This window comes from Vulpes lagopus, chromosome 7 (genome assembly GCF_018345385.1).
Source record: "Vulpes lagopus strain Blue_001 chromosome 7, ASM1834538v1, whole genome shotgun sequence".
Classification (NCBI taxonomy): Eukaryota; Metazoa; Chordata; class Mammalia; order Carnivora; family Canidae; genus Vulpes; species Vulpes lagopus.
In genome coordinates, this window is record NC_054830.1 from 112,792,573 (window position 1) to 112,813,454 (window position 20,882).

The 20,882-nt window shown below is 36.9% G+C and overlaps 2 protein-coding genes across 7 annotated transcripts in view; one reads left to right on the forward strand and one right to left on the reverse strand.

Annotated features, from left to right (window-relative positions):
- CDC42SE2 (CDC42 small effector 2) overlaps nt 1–20,882 on the reverse strand; it is a 162,721-nt gene that overhangs the window by 43,617 nt on the left and 98,222 nt on the right. The window lies entirely within an intron of this gene.
- Nucleotides 18,587–19,808, forward strand: LOC121494826 (malate dehydrogenase, mitochondrial-like). The gene has a single exon (XM_041761788.1). It carries the CDS (start codon nt 18,616–18,618, stop codon nt 19,630–19,632), a length of 1,017 nt encoding a protein of 338 aa, XP_041617722.1. The 5' UTR covers nt 18,587–18,615; the 3' UTR covers nt 19,633–19,808.

A 20,882-nucleotide genomic window follows, 5' to 3' on the forward strand; every position in this document is an offset into this window, starting at 1 on the left:
GAATCAGCTATCCTTTTCTTTTTTAAAAGATTTATTTATTTATTCATGAGAGACACAGAGAGACAGGGGCAGAGACATAGGCAGAGGGAGAAGCAGGCTCCCCGCAGGGAGCCTGATGTGGGACTCAATTCTGGATCCTGGCATCATACCCTAAGCTGAAGGCAGAGGCTCAACAACTGAGCCACCCAGGCGTCCCAGCTATCCCTTTTTGAATCATCTTTTGCGCTCCCTGAGTTTATTAAGTGCTGAGCTTTTTTATTTGCTTAGTTTCTCTATGTACCTGTATCAGAACTGTAAAATACTTTAGAGTTGTAAAAGACCTGTAATTTACAAATACCTAATCATATGTGGAGATGTGCTGATTCTTTGTGTTTTTTTGTTTGTTTTTGCTTTCGGTTTCTTCACAAAACCTGGCCTCTTGCTTCAAGTCTGACTAGGGGCTCTTTAGGCATGTCCCCTTAGTTCCTTTCCTATTTCTAGTAATTATGTATTCCTTTTTCTTTGTCCTCCTCAGCTTATTTTGTAAAATCACATACTCCAGTGGCTTTCTGTAGGTGAAAATACTTGATTCACTTACACCTTCCAAGTCCAGTAGCTTCTTAAGAGATACTACATAGGAAGGAAAATGTTTTAAATCTTTTCATTTAACATTTGACAGACTACAGAGTATCAAGTTAAAAATCTTTTCCTTAGGATTTTAGAGGCACTGTTTCAGTCTTCTTCCTTCCAGAGTTGCTGCTGAGAAGTCTAGTGACATTCTAATTTGCTTTTTAGGTAAAAAATTTTCCCTTCTCTCAAAGGTTTAAAGATTTTCTCTTTACTCAAAATTCTCAAATTTCACAGAGACAGAACTTGGTTTCCTCCTTTTTCACTCAATGTGCCAGAGAGTGAATGAGTGAGCTCCTTCAAAAAGGAAAATGGTGTTCTTTAGTTCAGAAAAATGATAAGTACCTATACCATAGGACAGTTTTGTGAATTGGACAAAATACTTAACACTTGGCACATGTAAATACAGAATGATGATGATAATCAATGGTTATGACATTTACCAATTTGATAACCACTGTTTCTTGTTTTTCAAACCTTCCTTTAAAAATGAACTTCCATCTTCATAAAGTACATTAAAGGTTTTTTCAATTCATGCTTTTAATGATTATCTGCAAGTGGTAAGTGATAAGTTTCCATTTGTTTCTCTAAAACAGGGTTTTTTAAATTTCAATTTTGAAACAATTTATAAAAGATTAGTAAAACAAATCTCCCATTTAACCTTTGTTCAGACACATTGTTAACACAATTTCTATATTGTGCCCTTATTGTGCATGACAGTTTAACAACTAAGTATGAAATTCTCGGTTGACAGTCTTTTGCAGGACTTTTCCTTCAGTCCTTTGCAGATATTGTTCTGACCTCTATTGTTGCTAATGAGAAGCTCACAATTGATCTTTTGGTCCTTTGAGTGTAAACTTTTGTTTTTTCCTATGGATGCTTTGAAGTTTGTCTTTCCATTTGGCTCCAATTTCATAGAATCTCTAGCTTAGGTTCATTTCTACTTATTTAGGATTCTTTCACCTGTTTCTCAACTGCAATTTAATTTTCATTATCAATATTTTCACCCAACTATTGACTTAATTCAATAATCAAAATTTGCATTTTAACAAATTCTATGTGGTTCTTCTGCAAATTCACCTACTTCAGTCTCTTAATCTTTTAAACTTAGACATTTAGCTAGACTCAATTTACACTGTTTTCTTGATTATTCTGTTAAATCAATTCCTATCTTCTAATTAGCCTTCTTGTGTTGTCTGCTAACTCTCCTTCATGTTGGACTACTTCCTTGTAATTATATTATGAGCTCATCTTCACTGGGAAGTTGTTTTTCCTGTGAAAGTCTAGTGCTCCTTGGTTGAGGAAGAAGCCCTACAAAGAGTTGCATTTCCTAATACTTAGATACCACACAAAGTGAAGTTCACAAAATCAAGTTTTAATTCCTTCACTTGGAATTCTCATACCACATGAATGCTACACATTTATACTGCACATTTCTGTGGAGGTGCAAGCTTCAAGGACAGTATGATACAGTGGTTGAGAACTCAGACCCTGAAACTAGACAGCTTAGTAAGTTCAATCCTGGATTCTTCCATCTACAAGCTATATGATCTTGGGGAAGTTAGTTAACCTCTGTGTGTTTCAGTTTTCTGTTCTATAAAATGGAGTTTACAATTTTAACTACCTCCAAGATTAATATGAGGGTTACATAAGTAAAAGTTAAGTTGCTAAGTACAGAGGGTGGCAAACAATAGTTTAAACAAATAAATACATGGTATTGTTTTTACTCTGTTACCATTATCATCATCATTATTACATCATTATTTTTCTTTCCACCCAGAGAAATGAGCAGAGATAAACTTTCTTGATGATTACCTAAGCAGGTAGACAAGAATTTTTCTAGTTAGTCTCCCTTCTTAGATGGAGTAGTTCACATACAAAAACACACAAGTCTATTTATTATCATTTATGTTTAACAGGGAAAGTGAACAGGACCAGTATTAAGGTAAAGAAAAACAAAAGTTACTTATGCCAATTAAATTAATCCTTTTGACAGCAATGACATATTTTCCACAAAAGCTAATTTAAATATATACATTACTGTATGACTAAGCCATACAGGGTTAATAATATAAAGGATATTCAGTATGTATTTTTTTTAAGATTTTATTTATTCATGAAAGACACAGAGAGAGGCAGAGACATAGGCAGAGGGAGGAGCAGGCTACTCTCAAGGAGCCTGATGTGGGACTCGATCCCTGAACTCCAGGACCAGGCCCTGAGCTGAAAGCAGAGCTTAACTGCATCCAGGTATTCCTCAGTATGTATTTTAAATAAGCAATTCTAACTTACTTCATCTATCGGTTATTATTTAAAAACACATTCATATAGCAAATTGTATTTAGTCAGGTCTTCTCTTCTTGGTATAAAAGGTCTCACTAGGTATGAGGGTTTGTTTTTTTTTAAAGGTTTTATTTATTCATGAGAGACACAGACAGAGAGGCAGAGACACAGGCAGAGGGAGAAGCAGGCTCCGTGCAAGGAGCCTGATGTGGGACTCGATCCCAGACCCCAGAGATCACATACTGAGCCAAAGGCAGACACTCAACCACTGAGCCAACCAGGCATCCTGGTATGAGAGATTTAAACTCTCAGAAGGGAATGCTTGTTTATTACCTAGTTACGGCCTCAACTGGCTGCCAAATCTGTTTTGCAAACTCAGGGCTGAGGGAAGGTAATTAAAAGGCTTGAAGAATGAAAAGTATGTGCAATTCTAGCTTCTTAGGCATGGAGTCTCCTATCAATTCCCTGAGGAGGTCAAAGTCAAATGAGCGCAAACTGCAGTCATTTATCTGGGTGTAGAACTAGGTAAGGCAGAGAGACCAGACTTTGATAATTGTGTTCCAGATACATCCCAGATAGAAAAGATCACTGTGATTTACGTTTGATTCCTACTTGCTTTGTGATAATTGCCTGAGGACTTTTCGTTAATTGGTATTCTCCCTAAATAAATGAGATAGCTGTCAATGGTCCTTTGGCTGAGACAAACTTTTACGAGATTTGCTATGAACTCTGTCACACTCCTTACCTGTTTTAAATATTTCCACCCCAACATCACCATAAAAATTAACATTGAATTGTATTATCAAAGTGACTAACATCATATCTAGCACATGGTAAATAAGGACTGACTCATGTTATTAGGTTATCAAATTTCCTCTCGTCAAACATCAAACAATATCAACAAAAGGTCTAGCATGAGACACCGTATGTCCTCTAAGTTTAAAATGGTTCAAAGATTTTCTTGTTAGACCAATAATATCTACCATAATTTTTTTCTAAGAATTACATAAAGGTACATAGTATCTTTTTAGTTCCAGATGGAAGTTATGAGCACAAACAAGAAAGCTATATATACATCACAACTTACTTACATATTTTACATCATTAATAAGTTAAAGATGAATGACAACACCTGCAAAAAATGTATGCCCACTGCTAAAGACTAACCAGACTACAATTTATTTACAGTTCTCAAACTAATCATTAATTATTATTTTTCAACAGTTGCTTAGGTCTTCATACAGTTGTCACTAAGGTGGAATAGGTTTTCCTATTCTTAGCGTAGACAGGGAGGAGAAAAGAAACTAGTGTAGAAAAAATATGCCTTTCATGATATTATACAGAGGTGGAGGTGGAAAAACCTAAAAGATTTCAAAAAATACACCATTAGCTTTATTACAAATCAAAACAATCAAGACATATCAAGTTTATTATAGATAAAAACCATAGGAATCCTTACAAAATAATGTGTAACTGAACTTTTAGTACTAAGAAGATAAAATTGGGGCAACCCCAGTGGCGCAGAGGTTTGGTGCCGCCTGCAGCCTGGGGTGTGATCCAGGAGACCGGGGATCGAGTCCCAAATCGGGCTCCCTGCATAGAGCCTGCTTCTCCCTCTGCCTGTGTCTCTGCCTCTCTCTCTGTCTCTCTATGAATAAATAAATAAAATCTTAAAAAAAAAAAAAAAACCTGCAAGATGTATGACCTTGGTCAAATAATACAGTTACAAAAAAATAAGATAAAATTTACAGAAAAAGTTGATTTTGGGGGCACCTAAGGGCTCAGTGGTTGAGGTCCGCCTTTGGCTCAGGACATGATCCCAGGATTCTGGAATCAGGTCCTGCACCAGGTTCCCCACAAGGAACCTACTTCTCCCTCTATGTCTCTGCCTCTGTGTGTGTGTGTGTCTCATGAATAAATAAAATCTTAAAAAAAAAAAAAAGAAAAGAAAAGGAAAAGCTGATTTTTCTCACCCTTACCACAGAGACTATTTTTAATCTACAGATATACAGAACTATTTCCACAGTCAGCCACATTGTAGGCCAACCATATATATACCAGGGCACCTACAGCAGTCATGATTGGGCCTCTTAGCCAGATAAGCCGCAGGCCAGCCTTGTTCACCACCATGCATGCAGCACTTAGTGGCTAGACCGCAAGAGATAGACCAGGGCAAAGTCCTGAACATCAGCAAGTCCACACCAATCATAACCCATCCACAACAGGAGAGTAAACGCAAACCACACAGGAAACATTCCTGGAGCACATGCCTCAGGTGACCAGGGGGAATTTGTGCTACAGGGACCCACAGGGCACCTTCTGCATGAAGACACTCCTAAGGATCAGGAGATGTAACTGACTACCTAATTAACAGAAACAAGCGGAGACTAAAGCAAATGAGGAGGCAGGGGGTGTTGTTCCAAATGAAAGAATAAGACAAAGTCTCAGAAAATGAATAAAATGAAACAGAGATAAGCAATCAATTGGATAAAGAGTTGAAAGTAACTAACCAAAGATGCTTACCAAACTCAAGAAAAGAATGAACACAGTAAAAAGCCATAGAAAATACTTGGGGAAAAAATTAAAGCTGAAGAATACAGTAAGTAAAATGTAAAATACACTAGAGAAATGAAAAGCAGATTGAATGATGTAGAATCGATCATCAATCTGGGAGACAGGAGAATGCTAACACCCAGTGAAAATAACAAAAAGAGAGGGGCATCTGGGTAGCTCAGTCTCTTAGGCATCTGTCTTTGGCTCAGGTTATTATCCCAGGGTCCTGGGTTAGAGCCTTGAATCGGGCTCCCTCCTCAGCAGGGAGGTCAGCTTCTCTCTCTCCCTCTGCTTCACCTCTTGCCCCCAACCCGGCTCTGGCATTCTAAGACCAAAAAAAAAAAACAGCGATAAGAGAAAAAAAGTAATCCCCAAACCGAAGATACCTTAAGGCACCACCAGGACATCAAGTATACTAATGTTCACATTATAGGGGTCCAAAAAGGAACAAAGAGAAAAGGACAGAAAACCTATTTGAAGAAAAAAGGTGAAAACTTCCCTAACCTGATGAGGAAACAGATATCCAAGTCTGAGAAGCAGACCAAGTCCCAAAGAAACCCACTCCAAGACACACCATAATCAAAGTCTGAGTAGTTAGAGAATCTTAAAAGCAGGGCCCCTGGGTGGATCAGTTGGTTATGTGTCTGCCTTTGGCTTGGGTCATGCCAGGGTCCTGGGATCGAGCCCTGCATTGGGCTCCCTGCTCAGCAAAGAGCCTGCTTCTCCATCTCCCTCTGCTGTTCCCCCTGCTGTGCTTCCTCTCTCTTTCTGTCAAATAAACAAAATCTTAAAAATCAAAAAAATCAAAAAAGCAGCAAGAGGGAAAAAAAATAGTAACATACAAGGGAAGTCCCATAAGACTGTAAATTGATTTTCAGCAGAAACTTTGAGAGCCAGGCAAGAAAAGCAGAATATATTCAAAGTGTTGGAAGGAAAAAACTTAAAATCAAAAGTACACTGCACAGCAAAGTTAACACTTAGAATGGTGGGAGAGAGAAGTAGTCTTCCAGGCAAGCAAAATCTAAAGAAGTTCAGCACTCCCAGGGATGCCTGGGTGGCTCAGCAGTTGAGTGGCTGCCTTTGGCTCATCAGTCCCACATCAGGCTCCAGGCAAGGAGCCTGCTTCTCCCTCTGTCTATGTCTTTGCCTCTCTGTGTCTCTCATGAATAAATAAATAAAATCTTTTTAAAAATCCCACTGGTAAAAGCAAACATATATAAGTATGCCTCAAAAATATTTTGAGTTGTTTCTGACCACCATCATAAAGCAAAGGAAAAAATGGAAAAAAAAACACATGGAGGTTAAACAACATGCTACAAAACAACCAAAGGGTCAAGAAAATAAATCAAAGAGGAAATAAAAAACTACATGGAGACAGGTGAAAATGAACACAATGATACAAAATCTTTGCAAAACAATGAAAACAGCTCTAATAAGGTAATTTATAGCAATACAGGCGTAAGAAAGAAAAGAAAAATCTCAATCTAACCTTACCCTAACGCAACTAGAAAAAGAGCAAAACTGAAGGTTAGTAGAAGGAAGTAAAAAAGATTAGAGCAAAAGTAAATGAAATTGATACTAAGAAACAATAAGCAAGATCAACAAAACTAAGAGCTCGTTCCATGAAAAGATAAACAAAACTAATAAACCTGTAGCCAGACTCATCAAGAAAAGCAGAGGGAACTCAAAGTCAGAAGGAGAAATTACAATCTGTATCACACAAATACAGAGGATCATAAGACACTACTATGAACAATTAAATGCCAACAAACGGACCACCAAGAAGAAACGGACAAATTCCTAGAAACATACACTCTTCCAAGACTGACTCAACAAGGGACACCCAGGTGGCTCAGTTAGGCATCAGACTCTTGATTTCAAATCATGATCTCAATTTCCTGAGATCAAGCCCAGCATCGGGCTCTGTGCTTATTAGCAGTCTGCTTGAGGATTCTCTCCCCCTGGCCTCCTATTACTGGTGCTCATATATACATGCACTCTCTAAAATAAATACATCTGAAAAAAAAATTTACAAAAAAGGAGACTGATTCAAGGACAAAATCTGAACAGACCAATTACTATTAAGAAAATTGAATCAGTAATTAAGTAATTCCCAACAAACAAAGGTCCAGGACCAGAAAGCTTCAACGTTGAATTTTATGGAACAGTTCAAGAAGTTAGTTACCTATCCTTCTCAAACTTTTTCAAAAAAAATGAAAAAGGGACAATACTCCAAAACTCACTGTATAAGGCCAGCTCTGACACCAAAACAAGACAAAAACACCCAAGAACAAAATTACAGCCCAATATTCCTGATGAATACTGAAGTAAAAATCCTCAACAAAACATTAGTGAACTAAATTCTATGACACACTGGAAGAATCGCATAGTGATCAAGTGGGATTATTCCAGGGATGCAAGATGGTTCAATATCCTCAAATCCATCAACATAATAAACCACACAAACAAAAAGGATAAGAATCACGTTATTAAAAAAAAAAAAAAGAATCACGTTATTATCTCAATAAATACAGAAAAAAAAACCTGATAAAATTCAACCACCATTTATGATAAAAACTGTCAACAAAATGGGTACAGATCATACCTAAGCTTAATAAAGGCCATATATGACAACCCCACAATTAACATCATACTCAAAATAAATAAATAAATAACAAGTAAATAAATAAAAATCATACTCAACGGTAAAAAGATGAAAACTTTTCTCTAAAATCAGAAACAAGACAAGGGTGTCCATTCTCACTACTTTTATTTAACACAGTATTGGAAATCATAGCCATAGTAATCAGATTGGAAATCATAGCCAGTAAATAAATAAATAAATAAATAAATAAATAAAATAAAATAAAATAAAATAAAATAAAATAAAATAAAATAAAATAAAATAAAATAAAATATATCCAAATAAAAAAGAGTTAAATTGTCACTATTGGCACATGACATATTATATACAGAAAACTCTATAGATTCTACCCAAAAAACTATTAGAAATAAATTCAAAAAGTTGCAGATACAAAATTAATGTACACAAATCTGTTGCATTTCTATACCCTAATAATGAACTTTGAGAAAGAGAAATTTAGAAAACAATCCCATTCATAATCACATCAAAAAGAATACCTAGGAATAAACTTAACCAATGAGGTTAAAAGACCTGTACTCTGAAAACTGTTAGACGAAGATATAAATAGAAAGCTATTCTGTGCTCATGGGTGGCATAAGTTAATATTGTTAAAATGTTCATCCTACCCAAAGAAATATATAGATTCAGTGCAATCCATATGAAAATACCAATGGCATTTTACATAGAACTAGAACAAAGAATCCTGAAATTTGTATGAAATGACAGAAGAATACAAATAGCCAAAGCACTCTGAAGAAAGAACAAAGTTGAACATATCATGATCCCTCATTTCAAACTATACTACAAAGCTATAGAAATCAAAACAGTACAGTACTAACACAAAAGGACACAGAGATCAATGGAAGAGAATAGAGTTCTGCAATAAACCCACACAGATACAGTAAATTAATTTTCAACAATGAAGGCAAGAACATCAATGGGAAAAACATAGTCTCTTGAATAAATGGTGTTGGGGAAATGGACAATTACAAAAAAAAAGATCAAAAGTGGACCGTATTTATTTATTTATTTATTTATTTATTTATTTATTTATTTATTTATTTATATTTTTTACTGAGTAATCTCCATGTCCAATGCAGGGGTCAAACTCACAACCCTGAGATCAAGATCAAGAGCCACATGCTCTACTGACTGAGCCAGCCAGTCATCCTGTAAGTGGACGACTTTCTTACATCATATGCAAAAATAATCTCAAAATGAATGACTTAAAATTACAAAAAGTCCTTGGTAAATCAGACTGAAAAAAAACCAACCCACATGACTTCACTTTTATGTAGAATCTAAAAAAAGAACAAAGGAATGAATAAAGTTACAAAACAAAAATAAACTCAAATATATTTAAGAATCTGGTGCTTGCTAGAGGGTAGAGGAGTAGAGAAATAGGTAAAATAAGGGAAGGAGATTAAAAGGTACAAACTATAGGTATACAAAGTACAGCACAAAGGAATATAGTTACTAATATGTAGCAACTCTGTGACACATAGTAGCTAAATGTATTGCTGTGATCACTTCTAAATATATATAACATGCTGGATCACTCTGTCATACATAAGAAACTAATACAATAATGGTGTGTTCACTTCAATTAAAAGAAATTTCAGCATATATTTTTGAACCAGGTTTTCACTCTACAGGTGTGTATGTATGTATATGCATGTATTTTGACAGATACTATTTTCTTTATTTTGCATACCTTAATTTCAGAAAATAAACAAAAATAGTACAATATGCATCCAAACCCCTTCACAGATATTGTTGAGCAATAACCATGTATGAAGTCTCAGCAATATAGCAATTATCAACAGAGTAATTAAAATAGATTTGAACACTTTTTAAGATTTTATTTATTTATTCATGGGAGACAGAGAGAGAGAGAGAGAGAGAGAGGCAGAGACACGGGCAGAGGGAGAAGCAAGCTCCATGTGGGGAGCCCGATGTGGGACTCGATCCCGGGTCTCCAGGATCAGGCCCTGGGCTGAAGGCGGCGCGCTAAACTGCTGAGCCACTGGGGCTGCCCAAATTTGAACACTTTAAAAATGTATTATTAACTAGGTTAAATATAAATATGTAGTATGCACAAAACTATAGCGTCACCCTCTATTTTATTTGTCTACTGAAGATGCAATTTATTTTGGGGTCCCATTCAGTCAAATCTCCCCACCACACCACCAAAACCCTCTAGATCTGGTGGTGAATTAAAATCTTAAGGAAATTATCTCTTTAGAGTATTATTTCTTATTTCTAACAAATATTAAGTATTCATCTCCTGTAAGTATTACTACTTACTTAGAGTTTAAAAAATAAACCCTGATCAGAAGTTGCCTGATGTAGTAGCTAACAACAGGAAAACTTAATTAAGAGCAATTTAGTGGTGCTGGATGGCTATCTGAACTGAGACTCAACTCCTTCCACTCCTTAAAATCACCTGGACTGACACAAACTAATACCTGGCTGTTGGTCTTTCCCACTACATATTATTAATTCAGCAGATAATAGTCCTCCACGGCCACCCGCAGGGGATCATTACCTTACTAAACAAAATAAAGAGGCATCTGGAACAGAAGACTACTGTAAAATAAAGACAAACATTCAACAACTTACACTATCTGAAACAGAATGCCCAGACTGGACAACCCAGGAGTGCACACTGAGTGACTGCAGAACTGAACGAAGAAAAGCTCATTAAAATTGGATTTGGGACACCACAGGCGGAAGCTCTCCTATCCTATTATTCATAGTCACTTGCATTCCCACTTGAGCAGAAAGAAGAATTTCACCCTGCCTAGCAACAAGCTCAGCCAATAAGAAAATATACCCCAACCAGTAAGAAGCCATCAGCACCCTCAACTCTAGCTTTCTTCCAATGCCCTTTCCTTCAGAGCAGCCCCTCCCAGCTTTCTCCTTTTCTCAATAAAGTAATATTCCTCTCTTCTCATCTCCATCTTTTTGCCTATGGTTTGCCATAGCTTGCATATTCCATTAACCTTGAATAAACTCATTTTGCTGATAAAATCACGAGCTGTTGGGGATCCCTGGGTGGCTCAGCGGTTTGGTGCCTGCCTTTGGCCCAAGGTGTGATCCTGGGGTCCCAGGATTGAGTCCCGCATCGGGCTCCCTGCGTGGAGCCTGATTCTGCCTGTGTCTCTGCCTCTTTCTGTCTCTCATAAGACAGAATAAGACAAGAATAAATAAAATCTTAAAAAAAAAAAAAATCACGAGCTGTTTTACTTTTAAAGCCGACAGGAGCTAACAGTACCATATTGGGGTATTAGTACTATAAAGTTACAATAAGAAACCATAAAAAGAACGAAGTGAAAATAATTATTAAAAAAAAAAAAAAGACATCCAGATAAGAAGTTCCAGAAAAAGGGAAAAAGTAAAAACATTTCAAGATAAAAACATGTCAAGAAATGATGGGAATAAATTTTCCCAGAATTAACGATAAAAGAAGTCAACATTTAAAAGCCAAAAGAGCCAAATAGGGATCCCTGGGTGGCGCAGCGGTTTAGCGCCTGCCTTTGGCCCAGGCGCGATCCTGGGGACCCGGGATCGAATCCCACATCGGGCTCCTGGTGCATGGAGCCTGCTTCTCCCTCTGCCTGTGTCTCTGCCTCTCTCTCTCTCTCTCTCTCTGTGTGTGACTAATAAATTTAAAAAAAAAAAAAAAGAGCCAAATAAGACTTAAAAGAAAAAACTCATTCCAAAAAAAATTCAGATTATGTAAATTGGTAGGACATTTAGAAAGTATCAAAAATTTTTAGAGGTAAAAAAAAAAAAAAAATTTTTAGAGGTAGTATGTTAGAATGACTTCTGAAAAATCAAAAGTAACTGACAGTAATCCAGAAAAAAAAGCAACAAAAATATTTTATTGCAATACTTCTTATAATAGGAGGGAAAACCCCAGACACAAACTAATATCAATAATAATGAAATTATGGTTTAATGACAGATTCTACAGCCACTGTCAAAGTGTTGAAAGAAAAGAATATTTTTCCAAATTTTGTTTGAGGGAACTTAGAGACAACAACTGCAAGAAATTCACAACTACTGTGAGCATTTATTTCTTAAATTATTAAAAATTAAAATCTTGTTTTTAAAAATCCAACAAACTTGGTACATTGTGCTGTCAATATTTTACCAAGAATGGGCCAGCAACAATTACTTATTTTAGATATAATGCACAGAAATATTAGCTTCCCAGAATCCATATTTTTATACTAAAGAACAATATAATGCAGCTACTCTTATTGAGTAAGCAACTGATGATAGCTTTTTGATTAAATAATAAAATATAGTATGTAAAATTTCAACATCCACTATGCCAAAGAAAGGCCTGGTCTTATTTCTTCTAAGTGTTTTGTATTTTTATCAGTTTTCATTAGCTCAGCTCCACATGAGACCATTGCCTGCCTTGATTTCTGGAATTCTGCCCCAATTCTTTTCTAATAGTCCGTGTTGCCAGGGTTGCAGCTGCACAACCAATTCTTATTAAAATGTAAGTCTTTGAAATGCATGTCTATGGAAAGGGATATAAAGGATTTCATTATCTTTTCTCAAAACCCACAGTGAGGATTAAACCCCCACCCTTCCCAAGCCATACTACCACTGAGCACCCTTTTTTACCAACTCATACATCAAATAGAGTAAATGCAACTGCTCAGTTTAAATATTTAAATAAAAAGTCATAAAGAAGTTAACTGCACAGTAGTGAAACAAAGTCTAGCAAAAATTATTTTTAAATGACTTCTAATGCTTATGATGTAATTGTAGGTTATAGCTAGATATTCACACTACTATGTAATACTTTAAAATACTATTACTAAATACTTCTGAAGAATAAATACTTGCAAGGTAGAACAGGTGATTCTGTGATGATAATGCCAGAATAAAAATTTCTTCAGAAACTTCAAGTCAGGAAAAGAAAACTGCGATTAATTTACTTAAAATGGAAAACATTTAACCTGGTATTAATTTTGTTGTAGAACACTAATGACCCTAAATTTTTCTTGGAAAAGAAGGGAAAAAAAATCGAAGAGAATTTATACCCCCTTTTCCATTTTTCACTAGGGTATCATGTACTTTTGTTCTCTGGATAAAATCCTTAAATGCTGCTTGACCTTGCTCTTAAAAGACAACTTGTAACTGAATTCATTTTGTGAGAAGAGTTAATACAAAACTGTCAAGACTATGAAGGCAAAACTTTTCAATTAAAAATAAACAGAGGTCAGGACACCTGGGTGGCTCAGTGGCTGGGTGTCTGCTTTTGGCTCAGGTCATGATCCCAGGGTCCTGGGATCGAGTCCCACATCAGGCTTCCTGCAGGGAGCCTGCTTCTCCCTCTGCCTATATCTCTGCCTCCCTCTGTGTCTCTCATGAATAAATAAAATCTTTAAAAAATAAAAATAAATAAAATAAACAGAGGTCAAATACTACATTGCAAAGTGAAAAGACATACAGTTTTCTATTAAAACATAGTATTTTTAATGCTGGTACATGCTTGGAATTCTTGTAACATATAGAACCTTAGAATTTAAACTATGTAAGTGAAAATAAAGTTGATAAAATTCATTGGGGTTAAATATAGCCTACTCTGTTCTGGGGTCATTCAATCCTGGTTAAATAAAAGGAAAAAAATAGGGGTATCTGATTATACAACACATACCTCAAGTTACAACAACAAAGTATACTAAAAAGTGACTACGTGTCATATTTGAGGTGATCAAACTGAAATTAGGTCAAACGTACTTGATGAACTTTTTAAATAAATGAGAAATATATGATTATGATGCCTGTTAAAAGCATGTATTGGGATCACCTCACATCCATTATGATGGCTAGTAACAACAACAAAAAAGATAAACAATTAAGTACTGGTGAGAATGTGGATAATTCGGAACTCATGCACTGTTTGTAGAATTGTAAAATAGTGCAACTCCTATGGTAAACAATATGAAGATTCCTCAAAAACTGAAAAATAATACCACCAAATGATCCAGCAATCTCACTTGAGTACCTTTAAATGAAATGAAGGCAGAGACTGGAAGAATAGTTACACGCTCATGTTCATAGCAGTACTACTTACAACAGCCAAAAGGTAGAAGGGAGCCTAAACGTCTATCAGCCAATGAATACATAAATAAAATGTGATATATACATATAATGGAATACTATTCAGTCTTTAAAAAGGCAGGAATTCCTGTCATATGTTATTGGGATGATCCTTGAAAACATTACGCTAAATGAAATAAGCCAGTCACAAAGAGACAAATACCATATGATTCCACTTATAAGAGTAATTCTACTTATATCTGAAATACTCAAATTCAAATAAACATAACATAAAATGATGGTATCTGGGGCTGGCAAGAGAAAGTAAAAGGAACTTTTTGTTTAATGAGTATTAGAGTTTCATTTTTGCAAGATGAAAAAGTTATGATGATCTGTTCAGAACAATGTGAAATATTACTAAAATTTAAAAATGGTTAAGATGGTAATTTTTATGTTATGTATTTTATACCACAATAAAAAAAAACTTAATGTAATTGGAAACGGGTCTTACCCTTAGAGATTCTGGTAATTTGATAAAGATGAAAATTAGGATAAATAGGTTTTGTTTTGTTCCTCAGTACTACACATTAATTTGTGTGTTTCTTTTTAGTTAGATAATAGCAATATATTACCTTAAACGCTGAATGGGCCAGCAATTTACCATTACCATGGTGTACAACTCAAAATATGTAAAAGTAAATCATGAATAAATCTTCTCACCATTATCCTTAGCCATCCAGCTCTCCTCCAGAGACACAGTCACTAGTATTAGCTTCTTGTATTCTTGTGCAGCCTTTCACAGATATTCTATACACATTTAAGAATGCACTTAAATATTTTTTCTTTTAAAAATATTTTCATGTGACTGCATATATCATTTGGCACCTTTCTTTTTCACTTAATACTTTATCTTGGAAATCAGGCAGTATCTGTAAATTTTTAAAAACTGCCTCAATTTATAAAGGCTATATTTTATTGTAAGTATAATTGGTCTCCAACAGATGAAAGTTGACTTGTTTACTTCTACAACTATGATGCACAGAATAATACTGTATATTCACACATATAGAATATGATGGAGTAAACCCAAAACCTGTAATATTTATCTGTGAGATAAATTACAAGATGTTTCTGGAAGTGATCGATCAAAGAGTTTATAGATTTAAATTTTTGTAGGTATTTTAGATTTTCACAAATTTCCTTCTAACAGAATATACCAAAATATACACACATTAAAAATATATTAAAATATCTGTACTTCCAATCTATGAAAAAAAATCTTGAAAAAATGCCTCCTTAACTCCAGTAATAAAAGGCAGAAAATTTTGTTTTCCAAGGTAAGGATCTATTTTGTTTGTTGTGGACCACTACACAGCTATAATATTTCAATTTAGAAAAAAAAAAATTTTTTTAAGATTTTATTTGAGAGAGAGAGAGAGAGAGAGAGAGAGAGAGAGAGAGAGAGAGACAAAGAGCACAAGCAAAGGAAAAAGGGGAGAAGCAGGCTCCCCGCTGAGCAGGGCTTGATTCCATGACCAGGAGACCATGACCTGAGCTGAAACCAAGAGTTTCAAAACCAAGAGTTGAATGCTCAATCGGCTGAGCCACCAAGGAATGCTCATCATTATAGACGTAGAATATATTTTTAATACATGAGAGAACTAGTTCCTTTTCTCTTATAATTTTTCTGTGTAATCTTATTTTTTTCCACTTAAATTGTAGATTCACCTAGCCTAGCCTAATTCTTTAAAACCTTTCCGGTATTTTTACTGGTATCATTCTATATTATAAATTAAAAGAGAACAGTATTTTTCAGATACTGAATTCTAATGATGAGTCCCTATCTAGGCCTCTTTTGAGTCCAAGGTGATTCTACTACAAGTGATCTACTTTTTGAGAAATAATACTGTATCCAACTAAAAATTTGTACCGGTTAAGGGACAAGAGGAGCCATTACACAGTGTGGCTGTTTCTAGAAGGGAAACTACAGCCTTTATGTTTCATCTCAATACAGATTTCTCATTGTTCGTGAGACAAAAAGTTTTTCTTCCCAGAGGCAGAAACTGTTCTCCAAATCACTTTCTGTGGACCGAGCGTAAGAGAACAAACACAGCTGAACTAAGTGGTTAAGAATTCCATCCTATATAAAGAACTTAAAATGAGTGGTTTATATAGGCTTAGAGTACCAGGATGAAGTGGGAGCCTGAATGGGGAGGGGGGGGATTAAGAGTGGGTCCCAGAATGTTTGTTACACCCCCCTACTCCCAACCCATTTAAAAGACCCATACAGAGAGTTGCATCAAACTAAAAACCTATGTGTTCTAGTATGTAGATGAAAGGAATGGTCTTCAAAGGTTCTAATGAGTGACAGGCAGGACTGCAGCCTAAGGAAAGCATCCATCCAAACCGCGGCCAGCTCAGCCTTGGCAGGTACATCTAGGTCCAAGCCTCTATCAGTCTCAAGTTTCTTTGCCCAGAAATGCATTTGAAATCTATAGTTTTTGACCCTAAGAGTTTTACTAATAACAGTCATGATTTTTAACCAAATTACTACCTCAACTGGCCTAGACAGTAATTGTTTCCTTTTGTGTGGATAATTCTCTAACTCTGGAAAAATACAGAAATAATATAGAAACGAGGAAGTTAACCAAAACCTACAGTATTAATATTTTTGCCACTAAATATATCCATAATAAGTTTTGTTATATTAGTATTTTATGTTCTATTTATGAAGATATTTAAAAGATACGAAATTTGATATGCTAAATTTGCAAGTTTAATTTATTAGACATTTAAAAATTATTTAAGTTATGGGGTGCCTGGGTGGCTCAGTCAGATAAGTGCCTGCCTTCAGCTCAGGTCATGATCCCAGGGACCTGGGATCAAGTTCCACATTAGGTTCCCTCCTCCATGAGGAGCCTGCTTCTCCCTCCACCTCTAAATCCCTCCCTCTTTCTCTCTCTCTCTCTCATGAATAAATAATCTTTAAAAAAAATAAATAAAAGACATGAAATTTTGATAGACTAAACTTGCAAGTTTAATATATTGGACATTTAAAAATTATTTAAGTTTTGAGGTGTCTGGGTGGCTCAGTGGGTTAAGCATCCGACTCAGGTCATGATCTCAGGGTCCTAAGATCAATTTATTTATTTCACAGAGACAGAGAGAGCATGCATGAGCAGGGGGAGTGGCAGGCAGAGGGAGAGGGAGGAGACCCTCTATTGTGAGCAGGAAGCCCTTTGCAAGACTCCATCCCAGGACCCCAAGATCATCACCTGAGCCGAAGGCAGACACTTAACTGACTGAGCCACCCAGGCATTCTGGACCTTGGGTTTTGGCTCAGATCATAACCTCATGGGTCATGGGATAGAGTCCCACATGGGTATCTGTGCTCAGCAAGGAGCCAGCTTGAAGATTCTCTCCCTCTTTCACTGTCTTCGCTCATATGCGCCTTCTCTAAATAAAGCTTAAAAAAAAGATAATAATAATAATAATAATAATGATAATACCACAGCAATCAGACAAAAGAAAGAAATAAAAGACATCCAAATTGGTAAAGAAGTAAAACGTTCACCATTTGCAGATGATATGATACTGTATATAGAAAACCCTAAAGGGATGCCTGGGTAGCTTGGTCAGTTAAGCCTCCAACTCTTGATGTTGGCTCAGGTAATGATCTCAGAGTTGAGATTGAGCCCCTTGTCAGACTGCACAGTCAGTTGAGAGTCTGCCTAAGTTTCTCTCTCTCCCTCTACCTCTTCCTTTCCTCCTTCCCCACTCATTCATGCATGTGTTCCCTCTTTCCTTGCTAAAGTGAATAAATAAATTTTTTAAAAAAGAAAAACCCTAAAGACTCCACCAAAAACAAAACAATAACACACCTAGAACTAATAAATGAATTCAGTAAAGTCACAGAATACAAAACCAATGTAGAGAAGTCCATAGCATTTCTATTCACGAGCAATGAATTAGCAAGATGAGAAATTAAGAAAACAATCCCAACTACAACTGTACCAAAAATAATAAAATAAGTAGGAATAAACTTAACCAAAGAAGTGAAAGACCTGTACTCTGAAAACTGTAACACCTTAGAGAAAGAAAATGAAAACAAAGAAATGAGAAGACTTTCCATGTTCCTGGGCTGGAAGAACGAATATTGTTAAAACATCTATACTATCTAAAGCAATCTACACATTTAATACAATCCCTATCAAAATAGCAAAAGCATTTTTCACAGAACTAGAACAAAAAATTCTATAATTTAAAAGGAACCACCATAGCCAAAGCAAACATGAAAAACAAAATTGGACATACAATTCCAGACTTCAAGTTATATTACAAAGCTGTAGTAATCAAAACGGTATGCTGCTGATACAAAAAAAAAAAAAAAAAAAAGGGTGTCACCTGCCAGCCGCCGGCTCCTGCGCCTGCTCTTCGGCTCCCTGCCTGCTCCACCAACCATGCTCTCCGCCCTCGCCCGCCCTGCCGGCGCCGCTCTCCGCCGCAGCTTCAGCACCTCGGCCCAGAACAATGCTAAAGTAGCTGTGCTTGGGGCTTCCGGAGGAATTGGGCAGCCCCTTGCGCTGCTTCTCAAGAACAGCCCCTTAGTGAGCCGCCTGACCCTCTACGATATTGCTCATACACCCGGAGTGGCCGCAGATCTGAGCCACATCGAGACCAGAGCAACCGTGAAAGGCTACCTCGGACCTGAGCAGCTGCCGGATTGCCTCAAAGGCTGCGATGTGGTGGTTATTCCAGCCGGAGTCCCAAGAAAACCAGGCATGACAGGGGATGACCTGTTCAACACCAATGCCTCAATTGTGGCCACCCTGACTGCTGCCTGCGCCCAGCATTGCCCTGAGGCCATGATCTGCATCATTTCAAATCCGGTCAACTCCACCATCCCAATTGCAACGGAGGTTTTCAAGAAACACGGAGCTTATGACCCCAATAAAATCTTCGGGGTGACGACCCTGGACATTGTCAGGGCCAACACTTTCATTGCAGAACTAAAGGGTTTGGATCCCGCGCGAGTCAATGTTCCTGTCATTGGCGGTCATGCTGGGAAGACCATCATCCCCCTGATCTCTCAGTGCACTCCCAAGGTGGACCTTCCCCAGGACCAGCTGACAGCCATCACTGGGCGGATTCAGGAGGCCGGCACGGAGGTGGTGAAGGCCAAAGCTGGAGCAGGCTCTGCCACCCTGTCCATGGCATACGCTGGAGCTCGGTTTGTCTTCTCCCTTGTGGATGCAATGAATGGGAAGGAAGGAGTTGTCGAATGTTCCTTTGTTAAATCCCAGGAAGCAGACTGTGCCTATTTCTCCACACCATTACTGCTGGGGAAAAAGGGCATCGAGAAGAATCTAGGCATTGGCAAGATCTCCCCTTTTGAAGAGAAGATGATAGCAGAAGCCATCCCCGAGCTGAAGGCCTCCATCAAAAAGGGAGAGGAGTTTGTGAAGAACATGAAATGAAAGGGCAGTCAGCTAGCAATCCGTTTCCCTAACTTATGAAGGCATCATGTCCCTGCAAAGCCATCTCCTGCCCTCATGTTTCCGTTGCGTTAACCACCAGTGTCATGTTAACGTCACCGCCCCTTCCAATCGCAAGTCTGTCAATGTGTGCATCAATAAAAGCAGGCTTCCGTTTTCTTTTTCAAAAAAAAAAGACACATAGATCAATGGAACAGAATAGAAAGCCCAGAAAACAACCCTTAATTACATGGTCAATTAATCTTCAATAAAGGAGGCAAGAATATGCAATAGGAGAAAGTCTCTTCAGCAAATAGTGTTGGGAAAACCGGACAGTTACATGCAAAAGAACAAAACTGTACCACTTTCTTACCCCATACACAAAAATAAACTCAAAATGGATTAAGAACCTGAATGTGGGGGGATCCCCAGGTGGCTCAGTGGTTTAGCGCCTGCCTTCGGCCCAGGGTGTGATCCTGGAGTCCCAGGATCAAGTCCCACGTCGGGCTCCTTCCATGGAGCCTCCTTCTCCCTCAGCCTGTGTGTCTCTGCCTCTCTCTTTCTGGGTCTCTCATGAATAAATAAATAAAATCTTAAAAAAAAAAAAAAAGAACCTGAATGTGAGACCTGAAACCATAAAAATCCTACAGGAGAGCACAGGCAGTAATTTACCAGACATCAACCCTAATAGCATCTTTTTAGATATGTCCTTAGGAAAAGGAAATAAAAACAAAATACACTACTGGGACTACATCATAATAAAAAGCACCTGCACAGCAGAGGAAACAACCCACAAAACTAAAATACAACCTACTAAAGGGAGAAGATATCTGCAAATGACATATCCAATATAGGTCAGTATTCAAAATATATGAAGAACCTACACAACTCAACACCAAACAAAATAATTCAATTTAAAAATGGGCACATGAAAAAAATAAAAAATAAAAAATAAAAAATAAAAATAAAAATGGGCACATGAAAAAATGTTCATCATTTACCATTATAACGAAATGCAAATCAAAACCTAACGAGATCTTAACTTCACACCTGTCAGAATAACTAATATCCATAACAAAAACAAGTGTAGACCAGGATGTGGAGAAAAAAAAGGAACCTTCATGCCCTGTTAGTGGAACTGCAAACTGGTACAGTTACTGTGAAAGACAGCATGGAGATTCCTCAGAAAATTAAAAATCAGAGTAGCCTATTATCCAGTAATCACACTACTGGTTATTTAATCAAAGAATACA